This window comes from Xiphophorus maculatus, chromosome 11, assembly GCF_002775205.1.
Source record: "Xiphophorus maculatus strain JP 163 A chromosome 11, X_maculatus-5.0-male, whole genome shotgun sequence".
NCBI lineage: Eukaryota > Metazoa > Chordata > Actinopteri > Cyprinodontiformes > Poeciliidae > Xiphophorus > Xiphophorus maculatus.
The window spans coordinates 21134994-21157964 of record NC_036453.1 but is presented as its reverse complement, the minus strand read 5'-3'; the positions used below and the strand labels follow the sequence as shown (position 1 = coordinate 21157964).

The following is a 22971-nucleotide window of genomic DNA, read 5'->3' as shown; positions in this document are numbered from 1 at the left end:
CTAAGATGCATAGATTAAAGTCAAGGCTAACAGTAAGCTAATTAAGTCACTCTCATTACAGATGCTAAGAGCCTGGCAGAGATGCTGATCAGGTGAGACTTATTTTTTATAACAATGTAGATGGCACATTGTATTCTTAAAATATTCCATAGTTATGAACAAAATGTGACGACCACAAAATCAATGAAAGACCTGCATGACTGTGAAGTGGATCAAGAAAGAACTGTGAGGCACCTACATAAATTCCAGCGCAATCAATATCCTTCACATTAGTAAATTTAGTAGTAAATTTAATTTAATTTAATTGTTAGTATATGTTCTGTGAAGCCCTGAGAAAAGGTATTGTTCTAAAACTTTGTGAACAAACATCATGAATATTAATATTAGCTCTGCAGAAGAGGTACAATCCCGATTCCATTGAAGTTGAGACGTTAATTAAAGCATAAATAAAAACAGAATATAAAGGTTTGCAAATCCTTTTCAAACCAGGTTCAACTGAATTAACTACAAAGACAAGATATGTCATTTTGAAATAAACTTTATGGTTGTTTTGCAAATATTCCCTCTTTTGGAGTTTGATGCCGGTAACATGTTTCAAAAAATATATCGGCAGGACAAATACTAGTCACTCATTCAACAAATGCTGGCCTTAATGGAAGAAGGAAGAAATATAATGAAGCAAAATTTTGAAAGAAAGCCGTAGAAAGTCATTTTGCAGTTTGCCATGCAGGGAACACTGCTTAAAAAAAACTGTTTAAAAATGAGCTTATTGGGAAATATGTTGCAAAGGATGGGTGTCTCAAAGACCAAAACAGCTATTGATTATATTAAAACTCTATAAATAATTGTACATTTAGGGATGAGAATGTGAGATTTAAATGAGTATGAGAGGGACAGAAAATCATAAAATCTTGTATCTTCTACCTGCTACTTTTCCAACAAATAATGTAAAGTTGTATGTCAATGGGCATGATAATTTGTTTTAATTTCAATTTTTTTTAATTGTTTTTACTTTTTGTGTGTTCGAAATAAATAAATTAAAAATAAAAAGATGCTCTGTTCAGATGGCCCTGAAACTGCCATTTTTTGGCTACCAGAAATTCTAATTGTGGGAAAAAAACATGTAGTATATGAACACACATCTGTACTGGTGAAACATGGTTGATCAGAGCTAATAGAAAGTGGAAGGCAGGAAATGCAGGTCAATCCAGAACACTGATTCCTACAATACAGAACTAAAATGAAATAGATCAAAGCATATTCAGACCTAAATCTAATTGAAAATATGTTGCAAGATTTAAAAATGTATGTTTTACATCTACTCTGTATATAACATTTGACATCATTATGTGCTTGTGTGTCCAGCAAGAACAATCGCAGCATAGACACGCCGGTGAAGGGCCCTCCGCAAGGGCCGAGGCTCCACATCGACATTCCCCGAGTTCAGCTGCTCATCGAGGACAAGGAAGGCATCAAACAAATAGGCAAGTCACTTTAAAACATGACGCTAAAACCACAGATGGTTTTAGCGGTCATTTTTACTTCAGGAGTGTCTAAAAACTGCATTTCCACGTGTCTGCGGCAGGAGAGGACAAGGCAGCGGTGCCGGTGACAGACACCGAGTTCAGCCAGTCGGTGAATCCCCAGAACTTCTGCACGGGCGTGTCCCTGCACCACCAGGCCCTGATCCAGAACTCAGGACCTCTGATTGACATGTCAGACATCCGCCCTGGCACAAGTGAGCTCGCTTCATGTTTTATGCTCAAGCGTCTGAAAATGGACGTCTAGACGGCTGAATCATTGATGCAGAGCCTTCGTTGTACCGAGCTGAACTCTCATCTCTGTGTTGTCGCTCAGACCCTGTGTCCAGGAAGAGCATAAAGTCCGCTCACAGCTCCAGGAACAGATACTCCAGCCAGTGGACACTGAGTCGACCGAGTCAGTCCACAGCTTCGGCGCGAACTCTGACGTCCGACTGGCGGACGATGGGCTCCCACGGCATCACCGCCACCGAGAGTGACAGCTACAGCGCCAGCCTCTCTCAAGACACGGGTTTGTCAATCTGACTGCTACCATTTGTTAGAAAAATGTAAATACTGGCATGCAGTATTTAAATTTCTGAACATACCTCCTTTGTTCTTCCAGATAAGGGTCGTAACAGCATGGTGTCGACGGAGAGCGCCTCCTCCACCTATGAGGAGCTGGCCCGAGCATACGAGCACGCCAAGCTGGAGGAGCACCTGCAGCACGCCAAGTTCACCATCACAGAGTGCTTCATCTCCGACAGCTCGTCGGACCAGATGACCACCGGTACCAACGACCCTGCGGACAGCATGACCTCCCTCAGCACGCCGTCTGAGCCGGGCATCTGCCGCTTCACCGCCTCGCCCCCCAAACCGCAGGACTACGACCGCGGGAAGAACGTGGCGGTGCCCATTCCCCACCGGGCAAACAAAAGTAAGTGGAGCAATTTGTGTAGATGTTTTACGGTACTTTGCAGAAGTTTTCATACCCCTAGAACTTTTCCATGTTGTGTCGTCACAGCTACATGAAATCTTTATTGGGATTTTAGGAGCCAAGGACCAAGACAAAGTAGTGTTGAAGAAAAAAAAACTAATATTTTCTAAATGTTTTTAGAAACAAAGCTGAATCATTTGGTATGCATTTGTACAGAGCCTGAATTAACACTGTAGAAACACTCTAGATTTGCAAATCTAGAGTTTGAAATTTCTTCCCATTTTTCTGTCACCTAATTCTAGGTCAGATTGGCTGAAGTGCTTTTGTGCACCTTATCAGGTCTTGCCATTGCTTCTCTATTGGATTTAGGTCTGAACTTTGACTGGGCCATTCTAACACATGAATTAACGTTATTCTAAATCGTTCCATTGTAGTTCTGACTTTATATTTAGGGTTGTTGTTCTGCTGTAAAATGAATTTTCTCCAAAGCCTTTTAGTATTGGTTTATTTTCCAGCTCCGTCCATCTCTGCTGCACTACCATGTCTTACCATGGATACAGTGTGTGTGTTAATTTCCCACAACAAATTGCATTCTGAACTTAGGTCAGAAAAATTACATTTTAGTGTCATTTAGCAAGAGAACCTGCCTTCATGTGTTTGTTGTCTCTCACTGGGCTTGTAGCAAACAAAACTCCTTACGGCATTCCCTAACGAAGGTTTTTATTTTGCTAATCCTCCACAAAAACATATTTATGGAGAGCAAAATTTTGTTTTTCTTTGGACAGACTCTCCCACTTGAGCACTGGATGTCTGCAGCTAAGGTGGATGTCTCAGAGTGAATTTATGTCTTATGAAGCATTTTGACAGTCATGTGTCATTTTCCTTTTAGTTCACAATTATCAAAAGACATTGGAGAAAAAATGTCCAAACATTCAACTCGGTCGGGGTATGAATGCTTTTGCAAGATATTGTATAATAAAATTGGAGAGGCAAAAAGGAGTCACAGGTTGAAGCACTCAGATTCCCTTTCAGTTAAAAAGAAAACAACATTTCTGTCCTGATTATTGTTATTTTTTCTCCAAAAGGTGAGTTCTGCAATCTACCCCTTTACATGAAGGCAGACCCATTCTTCCGCAAGCAAGGGGACTCTCTGCATGACCCGTGTCCAGCAGTGCCGCCACGGGAAGCCTCGATCCGCAGCCTGACGCAGCGGGCGTACCACACCCAGGGCCGTCACAAGACTCTAGACCCGGCCAAGCAGCAGGCCCTGACGCTGGGTCACTCCGGCCTGGGCAGCCTGGGCGCGAGCTCCAGCACCTCCACCTTGCCCCAGAGGACTCTCACCATGCCCAGCTCCAACAACGCAGCGACGGCCTCCACGTCCAGCACGAGCAGCAACCCCACCAACAGCAACAAGGTGGGCGGCTCCAGAGACTCGCTGCTCGAGAGCAGCTCCTCGGCCCTGGGGAGGCTGCAGAAGCAGAGCGTGGGGGCCTACTCCAAGTCCTACACGCTGGTGTAGTCCGGTCCGCCGCACAGACTCGCACTGCTGCCCCGCTCCGCAGCCAGCACCACTCTGGCTCTCATAAGTCTGGGCCACAACAGGCTTGCGGGCATCTTTCTGAAAGCCAAGCTCATGGCGAACCGCCCGGCTTCCTGTCTACTTTTCCTTCAAGGGGGCGGAGGAGTTGGAGGCGTCCCACCCGTCTAGACAGAGACCCAGCTAACCCTACTGTTCATGTTCAAATGGAACTAAATATACGAGAACTACTAACTCCAACTAACAGTTCCAGCCGGCTGGTGCTCAGCTCCACTCAGTTCCTGCAGGAGACACACAGCCAAATGCAGAATGTGATTTCTGTGGTCATTTTTGCAAATATTGACTGTAACCAAAGAGCTGAAGGCTCTGAGTTCATGAAAACTATAATAGCCAGTATGAAGCTGTGCGACCATCTTGTTTTTTCACACACACACGCACGCGCCCACGCACACACACACCCACGGAAACACAATGTCCTTCATAGTTTTTGATTTGACTTATTTTATATTTTTTGATCAGTTTGCTGGACTTCAGCTAAGTCCCCTGTTTTCCCACGCTCTCTCTCACTCTCTTGGTGTCTCTCCCTAATAAGAATTGGCAGATTTCCCTTTTTTAATTGCGACTCCAAAAGGCAACGATTCAGATTCACCTCCACAAATCAGTATTCTCCACTCATCTCTCTGCAGCTGAACGGTGTCTCAACTCTTCAGTCCAGTCACTACAACCCTGGTGAAGCAGCTGTAATTTCTCACCTTACAAATAGAGAATATTTGGTATTATAAAGAATTTTACATATATATTTCTATGTAGGTATATTATTGACATCTAAGGGAAATGATGACAAAGTATAAACTGTATGCGCTACACCGACGTGATAGTTATATACAGCGGTTTAACGTTACCGGCAAATTTTAAGAAAGGAGACAATCGCTCAATCACTGAATTTAGAAGTAGAGAAAATTTAAGAAAAGTTGGACTTAAGAAAGAAAATGTTTAGTATATATGTGAGATATTCTGTATGTTAGTGCGTGCTGGCCAGCTAAGAAGGAAGAGTGACCCTCTCTGTTGTGGAGATGGGCTAACAGAAAGCAGGGTGGGAAGATTACACCTTCCCTAAGCTGTGGCGCCTTGGTTGTTTGTGTGGCTTTGGGGGGGAAACAATCACAATACCAGGCCTTCAATGATGTCTTCTTCTATAGCTTGTTACTAGCCCGAGTGTTTGGTTTAGGTTGATATGCTAAGATTCAAAAGTTACAGTGTCTTGTAAAAGCTGTTACGCCTCTTTTCCACATCACAACCGCTAACGTCAATGTATTGTATTGGGATATTATGTGACGAAGCAGCATAAAGTAGAGTTAAATTGGTGGTGGATGTGAAATAACATGTGATCATCAATAGGTCTACATCACAGGTGTCAAACTCCAGTCCTCAAGGGCCGGTGTCCTGCAACTTTTAGATTTGCCTCTGCTGCACCTGAATAGAATAATTAGGTCATTAGTGAGGCTCTGGAGAACTGATCTACACAAGGAGGAGGTAATTAAGCCATTTCATTCCAGCGTTTTGTAGCTGTGGCACATCTAAAAACTGCAGGACAGCGGCCCTTGAGGACTGGAGTTTGACACCCCTGGTTTACATGAAACAAATCTAAAAAAAAAAAAAAGTATTTCAAGAGGGATGCATTCTTTAGCAAGGCACTGTATATTGTTATCTCAGTGGATCCCAAAACACCTGTATGCAGTTTGCTGCAAAGTGGTTAGAGACTTGGGTTGTTCTCCGGTTTTAAGGCCTGTGTTTGTGGCTAGGTGGCAAATCCTCCCAAGATGTAGTTATTTGCTTCTCAGCCAAATAAATAAGCTGAACTGAATGCCAGTCATAATGTGAATGAAGTATTAATAATATTAATGTCAAGAGATGTTATATGTCAGGGAATTCAGTTATGAAAATTATATGATGTTCACGGAATTGATATCTTTGTTGTCGTCCTGTCTGAAGAACTGTAAATGTCCCACTCTTTTTTATCTCCACATCATCCATCCATGATCCTTTTCTCGCTGTTGTACATGAACACAAGAACCTATGGGAAGGCCGTTTTGTCCCACAATAGTGTTTTGTGTTGACTATTTATTTACCCATTTGCTTTGTTTGTTTGTCTGCTTGCTTGTTTAGAGGAAAGGAGAGGGTTTTCGTTGGTCTGTGGATTTTGATTTTTTTCTTCAGTTTTGTCAGAAATTTAGGTTCCAGGGGTCCAACAGTACACGGCCTGTGTTACACACCAGTTCAGCCAAGTAAAATCAGGGACTTGTGGCTCTTTTGGTCATACAGACTACTATTGTATTGTGTATATACTGGACCGGAGCCACGATGTGAAACGGCATCGTTTCGGCTCTCGCCTTCGTTCCCCACTGAGATAAACTGAGGTACAAATTCGCCCCCCCGACCCACACCAGACCCTTCATCTCTACCTTCGTCAGTGTTGTTTTTAAATTGAGTCTTGTACATAAAACACAGTTTTGTATGAAGAGCTATTTTCTTCAGAATAAATCAGGGGACGCATCAAGGTGGAAAGTCCCACTTTCAAAATTGAAATAACATCACAAATTGTTTTTGTTGTTTTTTTCTAAAGATGGACAAACACATTTCCCCCCCCCCTTATGTTTTTGATACTACTAATTTGAAGAATTTTTAGTTTTTTTTTTTTTTTAAAGAAAAAAAACAACGTATTTTGATGTTGTCATTTGTCCCATTTACTTTTTTTAATATCATTATTTTATACTTTGTTCGACCCTCGGAAAAGTCATTGCATGCTTGCTAAAAGGGAAAAATTGATGGAAAAATGTATGAAAAATAAAAACAAAAAAAGATGTTGAAGATATCCCAAACATTTCTTTAAGTTGCTTGTTACAGCAATTGCTTGTGTTCAAAGGTACATTTTCTATGAAAAAGCAAAAACTAAAAAGATCATTCTAACACCTTGTGCAATAAAGCTATCTTTCATATGCCATGGCTTCTGTCATTTTCAACCGTTTTCCTTTTTTTTTTTGACTAAAACTATTTGACCTAATGTTATACAGAGCCCAATACTTCATGTTAGCAAAGATAGACACCGGCCTCCAGAAAGGAAAGGACAAGTATGTATAGAATACAAATGCAAATACACGTAAATATTTGGACAATTGTACCTGATCAAGCCAAACCACCATCTTCTGGCAAATTTCAGACCATTCACTAAGTTTAATTTGAATTGTTGCAATTTGTTTAAAATTGGTTACCTGGCAAAACAGTGTATCCAAATATCTTGCTTCAAATTTCAATCTTACAACCTGTGTGGATTACAAATACACAATAAAATCGAACTTATCCTCTCAATTCCGTTTTTATTCAGTAAAGTCACTGTTGCATTATTCATACCACAGGGAACAATATTTAAAAAGGTTTTGTAGACAGCATAAAATACCTAATTTCACTGAGAAACGTGGCTATCAGGAGGCATTGATCAGAATGCACAAAGTTCCTTCAGTTCTCTTTAAGTTGTCGTTTATTAAAGGTATCCATAAACAAGTTTGCATCTATTTATAAAGGTGTGGTTCTGAAACGGAGCAGTAAACCGTCAAGTTTGAACTTCAACAATATGACTATTATGCAGGCAAATTAATTATTTAAGCACTCAAACTACAATTAAAACCATTTAGAAAAACTGTTTTCATTGCTTCTATTATATAAAGGAACTGACGGATGTATAACACCTGAATCCACACATCATAAATCAGAAAGATCTGACCTTGTAAGCCAGCTGAAAGAGCAAAAATCCAACCATGCAACCCTATTTAATTCAACAATACTTAGTGGCAACTTCCTAGACATACTCTATTTGAAGTTAAGATTCATAAATCTATCGACAAAGTCCATTTTCTGCACCATGTGGCCATCGAAAGCTGCTCTGCATCTTACTAGCGTCTTCTGAAGGCAGCTCTCTGATTGGCTCGGCAATTAACAGTCAGTCGAAGAGCTCGGCCACCTTTCAAAGCAACACATTTTTACCACGAAGGAAGAAAGGTCAGATTTAGATGTTGGGGATCCAGAAAAGTGTTGCATGCGGTTGCAAGCGAACCTGATTCAGTTTCATAGGCTGCATAAATGTTGTCACATCATCTGCGTCTGGTGACTGGCCGATTTGACTGACACCCTGATGCCTGGTAACTGCTCTGCTGCCCCGCCGCTAGTGCCCTCTAGTGGCTGTTCTAAACAAGCCAGCTCCTTGAAGAGCGGATCATTTGCATCCTCATTGGTTATGTACCAAATTGCATCCGAATCGTAGCGTTCGTTGCTTCCGGACGCTCGTCTGACGGCTTTTAAGCATAAGAGATGTCTAACAGGTTCCATTTCGATGTGGAAAAAAGAAAGAAAGAAAGAAAAAAGTCCGATTTTTGATAGGATACTTCTGGTACAAGACGTTCTCACTTGCCTAAATATTTGCACTGTAATTAGTTGCGCTGTCTCCCACAAATCTAGAAGACCCAAGCGCATAAATTCGTAACGGCATGGTAATCTGTTACATGGGACACACCCAGATCTTTTTTTTCCTGCTCTACATCCAAACGGCCACAAGGTGGCGCAGTGATCCTTTCAAAGCTATGACCGTCCAGAGAGGTTTCGGGATACTGTGACGGAAGGTGCTCTCCTAAAAGAGTGCAGTCGTTCATGACGGATATGCTGTGAATAATACATGTTTCTTAGTTTCATACACCGGTGCGTTTATACTAAAGCTTCTGCTTAATAAGCTTTAGTATAAGAGCCTGTTGAGCCACTGTTCCTGCTTAAAATATGTAATGTGCTTATCACTTTGAAGAGAAAATGTACAGTGCGATGGAAAAGTGTTCACACTACTTGAAAGTCATTTTGCCTCCACAAACTAATGTCAGGCACATTTTTCTAAATATAAAGTAAAGTTTATCTGTCTCTTTATCTGTGGTTCAAATTTAATAAAATGTGATTCATTCTAGGAGGTTTGGTTCTGCTGCTTGGTTCTGGTCAGAAAGCAAATCAAATACAAATACACACTGCTGTCCCAACAAGAAGGATGCTCGGTATTCAAAGTTTCTCCAAATACCAAAATCAAAAGTCAGACTCTTGACTGGAAAATTAGACCAATAAAAACATACACATAGATACACATGCGGGAAGTTTTACAAGATTTAATTTATTAACTATTATACAGTTCACATAAGGCCTTCATATTCAAACGTTCTCGGTCAGACAAATTCCACCGTTTGCTCCTGGTGCACACAATACATGAACTTTTTCAGCTAAATCAATTCTTGTTCTCACACTTACTTCATGTTTTAAAAACAGAAAGAGGGCATCCATCCTCCTCCCTTCTTGTGTGGTATTATGTTGTTTTTTTTATTTCTTTCGCTTTTTTTTTTTCTTTTTTTTAAATCATGCACTAATTTTAAGTGGCCTTTTAAACCATTCACAAAAATCGTAAAAAGGAACCTCCAATAATTGAAATACACACTAGAAATGTTTTCTACCATCAACTAAAGGGCGGCGTCCCTCCCTCCCCCTTCCCCACAACGTACAAATAAACAACCATAACGGAGACGTGGTGTGCACCCACTCGTTGATCCTTCCAACGGCACATTTGGTCGGGTATTTTTTCCTCTCTTTATTTATTTTTTTCTTTCCTTTCTTGCTGAAAGCCAAATAATGCAGCAATATTATTTATACACTCCCAGGTATCATGTTGGTCTGAATGGTCGAAGCTTCAAGCTCAGGGCAGTCTGAGAAAAACACTTCATTTTTTTTTTCTTTTCTTCCTTGTTCCAGTCTGTTGAACACAAAAATGATAATCCCCAACAGTACCAGTAAAACAGATGAGCCCGATGCAAACGCAACCAAAACACAGTGCTACAATCCTCGCATTTGAAAGACAGCAGGCTACTTTCTTGTTAAAAGTTCATAAGGTTTTAGTCAGAGGGCCTTCATTTTGCAGAGCTGTCTCTGAAAACGGTGAGCAGACGCTCCCCGAACGGGTCCCAACCGCAGCAGGGGTTTCGCTTCCTCTCCAACCAGGTTCCGTTTCAGCAGAACCTGCAGTAACAGTAAAGATCCCAGACCCGGTTAAAGGTTCTTAATATGACATGAAGACAAGGAGCTGGGGGTCGACAGACAGCACGACGACGCGTCGGGCTGCCTATCGCGTTTCAAGCATTTTCGTTTCCATGGACACCGGCTGCCCATGATGAGGATGATGATGCGACTAGGTTACACATTCAACATGGCAACAGTTCTCCTTCAACTGATGTCGGATAAAAAAAAAAAAACAAAGCCCCTAAACATCCACTTGGATCAACAAACAGCTAGAAGATGAGAAGAATTTCTTTTTCCTTATTTTCCTCACATGTATGGATGAATGAGGAACATTAAGCAGATTCAGACTTTCCATCACAACCCAAAACAGCTGGGACAACTGGATCTAATTAGAAGACTAACTTTGCTTTTTTTTGTTGTTGTTTTGTTTTTTTCTACAAAAAGACTCTGCACTCGTGCCACATTCAGCCACTAAAAACAAACATTATGGATAATTAACCTATGTGGCATTTCTTCATATTTAATACTACACTATCAAAAAGTGCTTCAGATAGGTCTGTGGATTTTTTTTTTTTTAAAAAGGAAAAAAACATGATGTAAACAAAGTTTGATCTGCCAGAGCTCGGTTGAGGCAATGGTACGTATGGCTGTTTGAGCTGAGAAATTAAAACAAACAAAAATAAGCAAAGAAAAACAGTGATTGTTAAAGTGCATCCCTGGATGTGATACCCCACCCTCTTTCCTTTCCCAGCATGCTGAGCCCCTCAAATAGAGCAACATGAGAAATGCCTTTAAAAAAAAAAAAGGGTAGACGATAATCTTCTGCTTCTATGTAACAAACTGCTGCCCTACGGGCCTACAGGGGGGGCTGGTCCATAAATCCAGTGGTGGTACTTTAAGAAAAATTAATATTACACATAAAAAAAGAAAATCATTCAGTCCAGCGTGGGTTGGAGTTTTCTTGGTAGTATAGCCTTGCAGCGTCCTCCGCCCGCCTCACTGATAATGGAAGCATGCCACATTTCACACAACTATGACCACCATCACTTCCTGCACCCCCCCCCTCCCCACTCCCACGTCGTCCTAGCCTAGGTTTGTCCATGTTTGAGATTTAGCTTTGCTTTCTTTTTGTTTTTCTCGTGTCTGAATGTGTTTGTGTGTAGCGGTGACAAGGTCCAGCGTCATCATGGGCACACACGGTGTCATCGTCTCTCACAGTGTCTCTTGTTCAGCAGGAGAATGGTGGGCGTGGGGCTGCTGGTGGAGCGGCGGCAGCAGGGACTGAAGGGGCGACTGCGGCGTGGTGGGCGGAGACTGCTGCAGGGGGCTGAAGTGCGCGGCGGTGTGCGGAGGCGAGGAGCGGTAGCAGGAGTAGGCGGAGCTCCCGCCCAGGGTGGTGGTGGGCGAGGCGGGGAGGCCCCCGAGGCCCGTCGGGGAGTCGATCAGCGGCTGGTTGTAGAAGAAGAAAGCACACTGGTGGATGAAGGTCTCGATGATTGTCTGGTAGGTGCGCGTGGCAGTTAGGGCGTCCATCGTGGTGAAGTCGGGCCTCATGAGAGTGGGCCAGAAGCAGATGGACAAGTTTTCGCTGGTCATCAGGTTCAGTCTGCTCAGCTGGCTCACCCTGGGAACAAACACACAACACCACATCGTCTACAGCATCCAAAAAAAGCAACTAATACAGCATAAGTTTTCACAGTTTGTAGCGTTACAACCACAAAGGTCTTTTAAGACATTTTATGCGACAGACCAACATAAAGAAGGGCGTAATCATAAAGTGGAACGAAAAGGCTACAAACCCACCTTCTGTTGGGTGATCTGCAGAATAACAGCTGCAGATCTTTTAAGATTTTGAGTTATAATGAATGAAAGTTTGGCAAAATAATCTTAAAGTCAGTCAGATTGATTGAAGAGCATCTGTGAATGTAAACTGAGATTTGCCAAAAATTCTCAATTGGATTTAGGTTCAAAGTTTTGATAGTCTAATATACTGAAGACCAAAAGTATTCATGCACCTTGCAGATTTAGATGTACATCTTGTTTTCTATTCAGTAACTTTGTCTCTAATAGGGGAAGAGACAGGCGTCCTTCATAAGAGAATTAAACAATGTAAAATGGGTACCAAATTTGAAGCAAACTCCCCCCATCCTGTTTTCATCTAAAATATATATACAGTATATATATTATTCCTTAAATTATTTATAACCTTCTCAATAGTTTGTCCTGTATTTAGTTCTGTCATTAACCTATCTTTAGCATGATGATCATGTTTCACCATGAGGATGGTGCGTTTGAGCTGGTGTGCAGAGTTGGTTTCTATAGTTACGAAAGTAGGTTAAAAAAAATTCATTTTTGACTCATACGAGGTACAACTGAGCTGTGGATCTCTGAAGCTCCTCCAGAGTAACCAAGGGCTTCTTGGCTTTCCATTTAACAACACTGGACTCTTAACAGGCTGTGACATTGCTTTATAACCCGACTCAGTTGAACTAGACTTTAATTTTGGGTATCAGAATAAAAGAGGCAAATTCACTCCTTACTTAGTGGATTTCTATGTGCAAAAATGTTAAAAGCTGCTGTCTGTCGTATCTCAATTAAAAGTAATATATTGGTGGTTGTGACATGACAAAATGTGGAAAAAGTTCAAGGACTTATATGGTCAAAACAAATGCAAGCCAGTCTATCGGTTAGACCGGGATTGAAATCAGAAAGCTTACCTGTTCAAGTGGCTCACTACATATCTGAAGACGTCGTAATTCTCCTTAGGAAACTTCCTCAGGACGTCTTTCATGGCATACAGCCTCTGCTCTCGGTCCATGATTTCTACACAAACACAGAGTTATCTCTCACCACTAATCCATCGGATCAAATTTCAGCTGAACTCTGTCACTAGATCATCGGGACAACCTTTCTCCCCAAATACCGCAAACACACAAAACAATAGCAGACCAGATGAGCTCCCATTCCTCCTAAGGAAATAATTGTTTTATGTTTTGTGTGAGGACCCTCCCAGCCCAGCAGTGTTTGCTTACTGAAAGCGTCCAATAGCTCCACCTGCAGAGCACAAGGCACCAGGGGCTCAGGCAGCTCTGAGAAGAAGCTTTTGAGAGCTCCAGCCACAGTGTTTATGGCGAAGTCTTTCTCCACCAGGTCTAATCCGTGGTCTGAAGGGGAAACAACGACAAAGGTAAAAGGGATCAGATAAGAAAGCCGGAGCACCAGTTTCAGTCATCATCAGCAGCTTGTCCCTTTCCTTTTGACAGCCCTATGTTTATGTTTTCAGAGTCAGATAATTACATGTGAGCAACTCACCCTGTTCAAACTGCTTCTGCATGCTCTCCATCTCGGACTTGTTGCCACTCACACGGTACAAACCCTCTGTGTTCAGGCCTGGAAGGACGAAGCAAGCAGAGAAAGAAAGGTGTGTGCATGTAGAGGGAGGCATAGCAGCAAAAAGGGAAAGTACAAACGGCTCTTCGGCCATTCTGCAAACAGACATGACTGTGAAGATACTTTCCAAAAGCACCAAACAAATTACGTGATCAGGTTACAAAGCTCTGAAAAAGAAGAAAGCATGTGTTGACCATTTGGAGCTCTCCAGTTTTCTTCATGGACTAAACAAGACTCCGAAGCAGAGTAAATTGAGTTCTTATATCACTTTGTTTCAGCTTTTGCCTCTCTGTGACTTTCTCCAGGTTCTCAGTAATAAACCTTTGAAAGCGCTCACCAGCATCGACGCATCATGTAAACTGAACAACATAATCTCTGATTCTTTATTGTAAGTGGCTACTTCTTAAACCTTTAGTTTGACTTTGTGCGAGTCCCATGCCTGGAGCAGATGAACATATAGAGAAAATCTGTCATCAGCAGATGTCAGCTCAGCACGAAGGCTGAGGGGAAAAAAATTACAAATCTTATGAGGAAAAGATTCAGAGACACGAGCCTTTCTGTTGGCTGGGACCTCCAATGGATTTTACAAGGTAGATCCATTTATTGTGAATTGGCGCAATATGAATAAACTGAATTGAATTTAACCTTTAACCTAATTATCAAAACTGCAAACAATGGTAAAAGGACCACTAGTGGTAATTTTACTGGTTACCAGTAGTTGTAATGGTTTTTTAATGATAAAAAACCCCCATTACAACCAGTAATAGTTGTTACTCTTTGTATCAGCTATCTAGAGAATTTGCTGTAAATTGGAGCAAATTATCTCAAATAAAGAAAAATGAATGGTTGAAGCAAATGGTTTCCAAGAGAAATTACTCAGAGAGGAAGTGACGTAGAGAAAATGTATTGTTTAATATTATCTAAAAATCCAATAAGTCTAAACATTAAATTAAACTTAACCAAGTTTTAGATGCATGTGAGAAGTTGTGCTGCTGGAAGTGCAAAGATATTGGATCTTGAGCTAATGTTGGTGAGAAATCTATCTGACCAATTTTTATTCATTTCTTCAAGCATGCAGTGCAGCTGGGTAAAAATGTGATGTTTAGATATTAGATTTTAGATAAAAGAACAGATTTTATAAATTCTACTTGTTTTTTAACATATCTTCACCAGATGCAGCACATATGATGTGAACTAATACAGTACGTTTTCAAAAGGAGAAGAAAAAAAGCACACTGACTCATACAAAAATGACTGGCTGTTATTGTGTTTGTCTGGTCAGTGCCTTTAGTGGAAGCAACACTTCAGCTTATCTGGCAGTCTTCAGCTAGCGGAGATATGGACAGCGCAATCTGGAGCATTTCTGCTGATTCCAGCCGATTTATGAACGAGTCAGCACTGACCTTAACTGAGCATAATATTTGCTTTAAAGCCATTGTTGGATGCGTATCGGCTGCCTCAGCATCCGTTTAGAAACAAAAGATCAATGTAAAGTAAACATGTATTGTGTTCCATTGGCCAGTAATTGATAAGAAATGCATATTAAAGATAATGATCATGAAAAGATAACTGAAGCATTCTTGTTTACCAAGTTACTCCTACAAATTAATATATTTTCTGTTTTCCATTTCATATATTAAACTGTTCATTATGACTAATTCTTTTCTCTAGTCTTTCAAAAAGCACTCAAGTTTTTATTCACGCACAGAAACACTTTCGTTTTTATAAGTGGGATAGGCTGAATGATAGAATTATCAAAGTAGAAATTCTCACTTTGCTCCTGAATTATTTAAAGCCGCAAACTCGGGATGTTGATCCCTAAGTGTCGATCAGTTCAAATCTATAAGAAATAAACTTTATGTAGTTTTGAAGTGCATCTTGCACAAACCTAAATGAACATTTAGGTCTGTAATCTTCTTAATATACCAAAGAAACTCACCTGTTTTCTCAATGAAGTGGACGCACTTCTCTATGAAAAGTGGAATTGGTCTGTCTGGGGAGACCACACTTGCTAGCGGCACTCCAAAGTAACAGCTCTCCATGGGCTTGGGAATCGATGGACGCGGCTTTGGTCTTGTTTTCTGCGAGAGATGAAAACAGGACTTTTGATTAGTTTAAAATATTCATCAAAGCCAGGTTTCCCTCATAGTGGCTACTAATTCTCGAGGCTTGTAGACCCATCTCACTGGGATATACCTCTGTGCTGGAATTAGAAAGAATAGTGCACTGCACTCCATAGGCTGAAACAAAAATAGTCCTTAATCATAATATTTAACATTTGGACATGAACTACTCTAATTTCTCTAAGATTTAAAATAGAAAAGGTTGTAATAATACAAACCTTGGCTGTTCTCCTGAGGCTCTTCAGAATGTTCCTCTTCTTTGGGTCCTCAATCTCCTCGTTAACAAGACTGTCACCTTTCAAAGTCCCAAAGTCATCTTCTTTGGACTTTGACAGAGCTCCCATTTCATCGTCGCTGCCTATAAAGCTTGTACGGAAACTGCTGAACTTGCCCAGCCGCTTGGAGCGGTCGCGGTACAGTCGGGGCTTCACTCCGATTGCTGAGAACTTCCTCCTTCTCTCCAAAGAGCTGCTGTCTACCTCGCTGTCTGAGCCGTTTCCATTTGAATGCATCCTGTTGGAGTTGCGGATGGTAATGATTTTGCCCTGCGTGCTGTCATGTGGAACTGAGTAGATGATTTCTTCGTTGCTAGGGCGGGGTTTTGAGACGGCATCAATGGGTTCGGCATAGTCTGAGGGGTCGTAACCCACATCTCCACCAGGTACCCAGGTAACAGCAGAGGGCAGGGACCGACGATGACCTAAGGTGTCAATGTAGGGACTACGGCCAACCTTCCGGAAGTCAAAAGTGACACCTGGTTTTACTCTCACTTGGGGGGGTATTTTGTTGTTGAGCTTATTTTCAAAGTCTCTGATCTCAGATATGACAGAGATGTCACTGGAGTCCAAGTCAGGCATGTTGAAGCCGCCACCATGAGAGGAGAGAGTGCCATCGTAATACGGTGGAGAAGGCTCTACGTCATCCTCTGAATCCACAAACATGGTCATAGGACTGGGAGAGATGCAGCGCGGGGAGTATACATTTTCACCGGTGCAAGCTTCTGCAACATTGTCATACATATGTGTGGCCTCCACGATGTTGCGCTTCTCTACCACCTCCATCAGAAATGAATGAAACATTTCTATTCTGTGCAGGCCTCCCACCACTCCCCCGGATCCACAAACCACACTATTGAAACGACCCTCGATCTCATGGGCCAGCTCCTCCCCCTGAATCAGCTGTTCACAGGCAAAGTCGCTGTCAGTGAGCTCGGCCTGACTATCTCCTACTGCCAACAGCTGAACGGGGATAATGTCCTGAACCTCACATAAGAATGCACACAGGGTCTCCAGGGAAGCTTTCCGGGTGACTGAGTACACTGCAATATAGCCGTGCACTAACCTGCTCTTCCTTAAAGTGAACGAGGCATGATATGAGAGGAGAGAAAGCTCTATAGCCAGCTTGTGCCCCCCAATAGTCTGCTCTAACAACACAGAAGTGCCACTATTCGACATAGGTCTGCAATGCTGATGCATCAGGAAAGGAGACAGGAGCTGTTCAATGTCATAGGGGTCTCCACACATTAAGCACATGACAATGCGTAGGTCTGCCTCTTGGGCTGGCTGATGTGGAGAGTCTCGGATACCGGGAGGCTCAGGGAGGAGAGGTGGGGAGCTGCTACTAAAAGATGTGCTCCTTCTAACATCAAGAAGGCCTCTCAGCACCTGATTGATCTGAGTCTCATTTACATTGTGCCCATAGCCCACACCGGGGGAGGCTGGGTCTAAAAAGCTACACTGTAGTCTCCTTGCAACTTGTTGTCCCTGTGTTATTAGGTTTAAGGCAGTGTCTCCACCTATATCAACATATGAGCCCACCCCTCTTTTAGTGACTAAAAGGACGGATGTTGGCAGTTGAGCCAGCTGGCTATCCCTTCGACCTAGAGTTGATTCCCTAAGTCGCTCAAGACTTTCTACCACATAAGATAGAGAATCTTTTGAGTTATACAGACAAAGACATCCATGAGGGGTAAATGTGGGGGTGTGGAAGGAGTTTACTGGAAGACGTACATTCCCCTCAATAGGCCGCAGTGTCAACTCATACATCTTCCCGTCTAAAACATACCAGTCATCATTTGTGCACAGAGCTCTAATCTCATTGGCAAATTCTCTGGCTAACCCATCCTTACCTAGGATGACCAAATTAATTCTATCAGCTTTGGTGTCCCCAAAATGAGCTTTCACATCGAAGAAGGGGTAACAGGTGGGAAAACGAGATGCTAGGAGCTGCTCAATCTTAGAGTCTCCACAGTGAGGGCTACTGGGGCACGTTTCCTTGGTGGGGTGATAGACAAAGTGAATATGCTTCAGCACAAGGGCATCTCTTTCAGCAGGAAGCTTTTGCAGCGCCTTAAACCTCTGCTCCTCTCCCAGAACCTCCTGAATTGCTCCCATCTTTTCTTTGCTAGGCTTGGCATCCACTTCAAGCTCATAAAAAAGCTCAGAGTATTCAAGCAGAAGCTCCTGAAAGTCTTCTTTAGCACGATCAATAATCTCCTTTTGATGGCGGTTGTACAGGTCCAAGTACTCTGGCTCCTCAAGCCACTGATAAAACTCCTCATTCATGATGAAGCTGCGGGCCTCCTCCCATGGCTTACCGGGCGTGACAAAGGGTGAGGATGCTAACTTTTGCTTAAACTCCTGTCTTATTTCTGCACGTCTACATTCATTTCTTAGATGTTCCAGATGGGCATTGAATATATCTTCTGCTTCAGCAGTCTCCAGTAGGTCTGAGGGAATTCGCTCATCCTCCATGTTGTCTATGTGAGATGTGTCTTCCCATGGAGAATCCTCCAGAACGACAAACCAGTGAGTAAAGTGTTGCTTGGACTCCAGCACTTTCTGCACTCCAGACCAGCTCAGCTGATCTATTTCATCGAGATCCGGCACCAGTGAACTAAGTGCTAAAGGGAGAGTGCTAAGGTATATCCTGCGACGCCTCTCGATGTGCTCTTGCTTCAGGCGGTAGACGTGCTGTTGAAAAAGCTTTTTGCATTTAGCTGTTCCTTCCAAGAAAACATATTCTTTGTACTCTGGCGAGTTGTTCATTCGTCGACTGGCATTCAACCAAGTCTCATTATGATTTTTGACAATACGGTTGATGAGCCACTCATAGCGATCCTTGGCTGAAGCTATTTGCTGACTCTGGAGTTTCAGGGCTTCAAAATAAGGTATGATCTTGGGTTTGCCCCTGCTCTTATCAATAAGCTGAACCAACGTGAGGAAGGCTAGATCCACATTAATATTTGAGCGAGCAGAAGTCTCGACTACTGGGAGACTTTTCTTTGTGATTGCAAAAGTATGCGCATCTTTGATATAGCGTTCAACACCTTCGTCACATTTGGTCAGCACCAGCACAATGGGCTTCTTGGTCTTGCTGAGCTGGCCATAAAGGTTTGTGACGAATTTCAGCTGGTCATCAAAGTTACGGTTCATGCCACGGCTCACATCAACACAAAGCAGGAAACCATCAACCTGCAGTTTCCCCTCTGGCATTTGCTTTTGCTCAAAGTCTTGCTCCAAACCCAGCTGATCTGTACAGAAGTACATGAGTTTCTCTGCCGAGGCCAACTTGGTCGCAGCTGCTCGCTTGATATAGGGCTGCATAGCAGTGCTACGGTGTGGCTGAAATGTCTGGTCATCTATGAATTCAGTTTGCTCCACAACATGCATCCTGCACTCAGGGCCCTCCTCCAGGACCCGAGACACCTCCCCCCAAAATAGAAAGTGGTCATTGTTAACTACACGACCCCCAAAGTCACTGGTGCTTAAAACTGATGTGTGGTCCAGGTAGAAATCATCAGCACTGGGTCGCACAAACCGATTGCACAGGCAGGATTTGCCCACCCCACATTGCCCCTTCTCCTTCTCTGTTCCAGACAAACCCACCACAATGAGGTTGTAAATGGGCGATCGTGCATCTTGCTTTTTCGCCATCATAGCCTTTCGAAACTCATCCTGCCACAAATAGGCACTGAATAAAAGAGATCACTAATATGCTTGTCCGTATAGTGCTGATCCACAGAACAGATCAGATTGCTCCTTCTTCTGCTGGGCGTCAGATATAATAAATAACAGTGCAGTGATAAGAGCAGCAGGTCCTTTCATTCATTCCTTATAAGAGTCACATCCTGTCAAAACAAACAAAAAAAGAAGGGAAGTCAGACAAAAAGAGCATTTGTTAATCGAGAAAATGTACAAAAGAAGAAACTGAACACATTTGGAAATAATGGAAATACCAGTAAATTCAAAAATAATTTTTTTTCCTAATATATCCAATAGCAATATGCTTCTAAATGTTGTGCTATGTGTGCCTCTAAAACAAGAATTATAATTTAACAAGCTGACCTTTTTTGCACAAAAACCTTATTGTTTCAGCGACAAAATAGTCCCTTTTGCTCATCGATATTAAAATATCAATTATTTACCAAAGTGTGACATTTCGCAAGCAAAAATTACATCAATTAGTTGCACACTGTGTGAAATTATTCTGTTAGCATTCTTACTGTACAGCTCCAAGATTTGTATTTTTTTGTAAAGCCCTATTGTATTTCTTTGGCACCATCATTCATTACAAGCCAAACTTAGTGAGGGGAGTGTTACAGAAACACCAATGCCAGCCATTATAATATATGCTGGCAGAAGCCATTGATTTTTCTCACACTGTAGTAGCAGCCAAACCTGAAAAACACAGGTTTACGCAAATTTCCATGAAAAAGGGAAGCTTATTTATTATCAATTGCAGCGCTGCAGCTACAATGCACAACAATGAGGAGGACGGACTAGTTCGACATGTTTTCTTTGTTGTGTGGACAAATTCTATTATGTTATGACTTTTTGCTGGAACTCTGCGTTTGACTGGCCCGATGTCAGTTTTTGAATTAACCTGCTGAAATTTTGATTCGATAACTGAGCTTTAGCCTGAGTAACACGCTCATTGGTGACAAATTAAAAGAAATCGGTCTTTGCATTTTACCAGGGATAATTTTATGCAGCAGAGATTACTCTCAGCTCAGCTGATCTAACAAAAAAGAAAGAAAAAAAGACAGGGACTGAGATCCAAAATCTAAGAACAAGCATGTTGGGAGTGGCTCTTCAACTGATGTATCAGCTGATCAGTGAGTTTAGTGACATGCATATAAATGACTGTGCTGTCGACACGCCATTCTCTACTTATTTTTAAGCCAGACAAATAGTGCTGCTACAAGACGGGGGAAATGACCAGATTTATAGTCATGATATTGTTTATGAATAGGAATTTTCAAACTTTGATACATTGGAACATAAATGTTAACTTAAATGTCTTCCAGCCCAACAATCTATCCTCCCATCCCCCAACTATCTTCTTATATCATTTGATTACCTTATGTGGTAATCAAACCACATAAGGTAGCAAAAAGTTTATATATATACATATATGTAAATAAATTTGAAATAAACTCTCAAATTATACAAGTTTCCCATGTTTTGGTTAAAAGTTAGAAAGTTGAGGTATTTCAGAAATCATTCGTGCTAAATATTCCTGAGGGGAAATGAGTTAAAACAATCTTCCAAAATAAATCTCCTGGGTTTTGATATATATGTGTTTGAAAAACATGTTTAAGCTTTTATTTTTGGACATTAACTTTAATCCCCACTATAGTTCCATCTTCTAAAACTCAAAAATATGTTATGGCTTTAAATGTTGGTTGTCCAAAAATTGCAAAACATACATTTGTACAGACATATACAACTATTTAGCTGCACAAATAAAGACAGGTGCTCTTCAAGGATCAGTATTTGAGCCATTTCTTTTTTTAAATCATTTATATAAACAATCCAGGAATAACTATATATCCAGTTATAGATCATTCTTAAGCAGATTAAACAATCACCAGTCCTTATCAGCAGTAGACTCCATTTTACCTGTTCTACCATGTCAAAGCTTTTTTTTGACGGAGTTAAATATTCAATACTAAAAAGACTATAAATATAATCTTCACATTCTTCTCCTCATGCCTACCAACTAATAAAAGCCACTAGAAAAATAATTTGCCCCCAAAAACCTCAAACACAAGTACAACAAAGCAAAAGATGCCATAAACTTTCTCACCTCATCTATTTTTAAAGCACAGATAACTGCTTCTATATCAGTACTGATGCAATGCCATTATGATGGCCACTTCATAAGGCAAAACTAATAACACAAAGTGACCTTGGCTACTTCGACATTACCCAAGCAGTTATATTTAAAATACAAATAAAAAAAAGAGAGAGAGAGAGAGGTGGCACAATTTGCCCTTTCTTTAAAGGCAAAGTCCAGCAGGGTCAAAAACAAATGTGGGCAGCTGAGCTAGGCCTGATGCCCGAACAAACGGATATTTAGAAAAACAATCTGACACCTTCTGAGCAGAGATCTGGAGCGCAAATTCGGCTCGCAGGGTTGTATAACCCGCTTACAGAGACAAGTTCTGTGTTCCGCTAAGGATTACCAGCGAACATTGGCTTCAGGGCGCACAGAGGGGCTGACCACGCCAGGCCTGCTGTCTCATGCAACTGCAGCGCCGGGGCTGTGGACTGACCTGCCCTGCTGCACGCCGACACACACGGCGATTAAAGAGAACCCACTTCCACCCAGTTTGTCTTGGGTGTGAGCACTCGACAGCTTCTCCGGGTCAGCCAATAAAGGGGCCGATCGGCGCGCGTTTGGGCGATACATACCATCGCGTTTCTCCCCTTTCTCCTCTCGCATCTGTCAGGCCAGCGCTTGCCGCAGCCCTCGCCGCCGCCTGATGTGCATAAGCAAAAGCCGCAGAATAAACGCCGGGAACTGCTCCCAAATAACACTGATATCACAACGCTGCGTATGGCGTGGTCAGTGGAAATGAATCCCCATCACACATGTCTGGATTCTCGCCCCTTCTTCTTCCTTTTTTTTTTTTTGTTGCAACAATGTTGGGTTTTTTTTAAATTTTTTTTTTTTATTGTTGCATTTAAACGCCGGGAAGAAATAAATATGTCCAGGACTATTCTTGCAAAAGGGAGGTTTCCGCCTGCGAAATTCGGGCGTGTAAAAAAAAAAAAAAAAAAAGAAGAAGAAAAAAAGAAAAGAAAGTCTGCTCCAGACGTCTTCCTCTCGGTTCACCACGTTGCTTTTTCAATCATTATTCTGTCCATTGTTGTGGCCACATAATAACGCTGGGCCGGTGTCGCACACCAGACAACAGTGAGTTTGTTGTAATCGCCCCGGTGTCTCCGTTGAAATGTGCTCCTGCTGCAACACGGATCCTTCATGTCCTGGCCAATTTTAGGAGCCGATCGCGCGTGTGAAAGTGGAATTTCTCTCAGCTTTCCGATAATGGCGGCGGCGGCCCTCCTCCTCCCCGGACCTAGA

The 22971-nt window shown here is 42.0% G+C and overlaps 2 protein-coding genes across 3 annotated transcripts in view; one reads left to right on the top strand and one right to left on the bottom strand.

The window, feature by feature from the left end:
- Positions 1–5476, top strand: part of LOC102220915 (Down syndrome cell adhesion molecule-like protein 1 homolog) — a 71095-nt gene extending 65619 nt beyond the window's left edge. For both annotated transcript variants that reach the window (XM_023342780.1, XM_023342779.1), the window contains exons 28-33: positions 62–92; positions 1366–1484; positions 1586–1738; positions 1858–2052; positions 2146–2457; positions 3543–5476. In XM_023342780.1, the coding sequence (XP_023198548.1) occupies positions 62–92; positions 1366–1484; positions 1586–1738; positions 1858–2052; positions 2146–2457; positions 3543–3979 (1247 nt within the window). In that variant the 3' untranslated portion in view covers positions 3980–5476. The remainder of the gene's footprint in view (positions 1–61; positions 93–1365; positions 1485–1585; positions 1739–1857; positions 2053–2145; positions 2458–3542) is intronic.
- A 3697-nt stretch (positions 5477–9173) lies between these two features.
- On the bottom strand, positions 9174–22526 carry LOC102225731 (rho GTPase-activating protein 35-like). The gene is made up of 7 exons (XM_005806631.2): positions 22299–22526; positions 15819–19729; positions 15417–15558; positions 13400–13477; positions 13120–13251; positions 12805–12910; positions 9174–11711 (listed from the first exon to the last, which is right to left on the bottom strand). The coding sequence occupies exons 2-7, from the start codon at positions 19536–19538 to the stop codon at positions 11300–11302; spliced, it is 4590 nt and encodes a 1529-aa protein (XP_005806688.1). The 5' UTR covers positions 19539–19729; positions 22299–22526; the 3' UTR covers positions 9174–11299.
- Between the last annotated feature and the right edge of the window lie 445 nt (positions 22527–22971).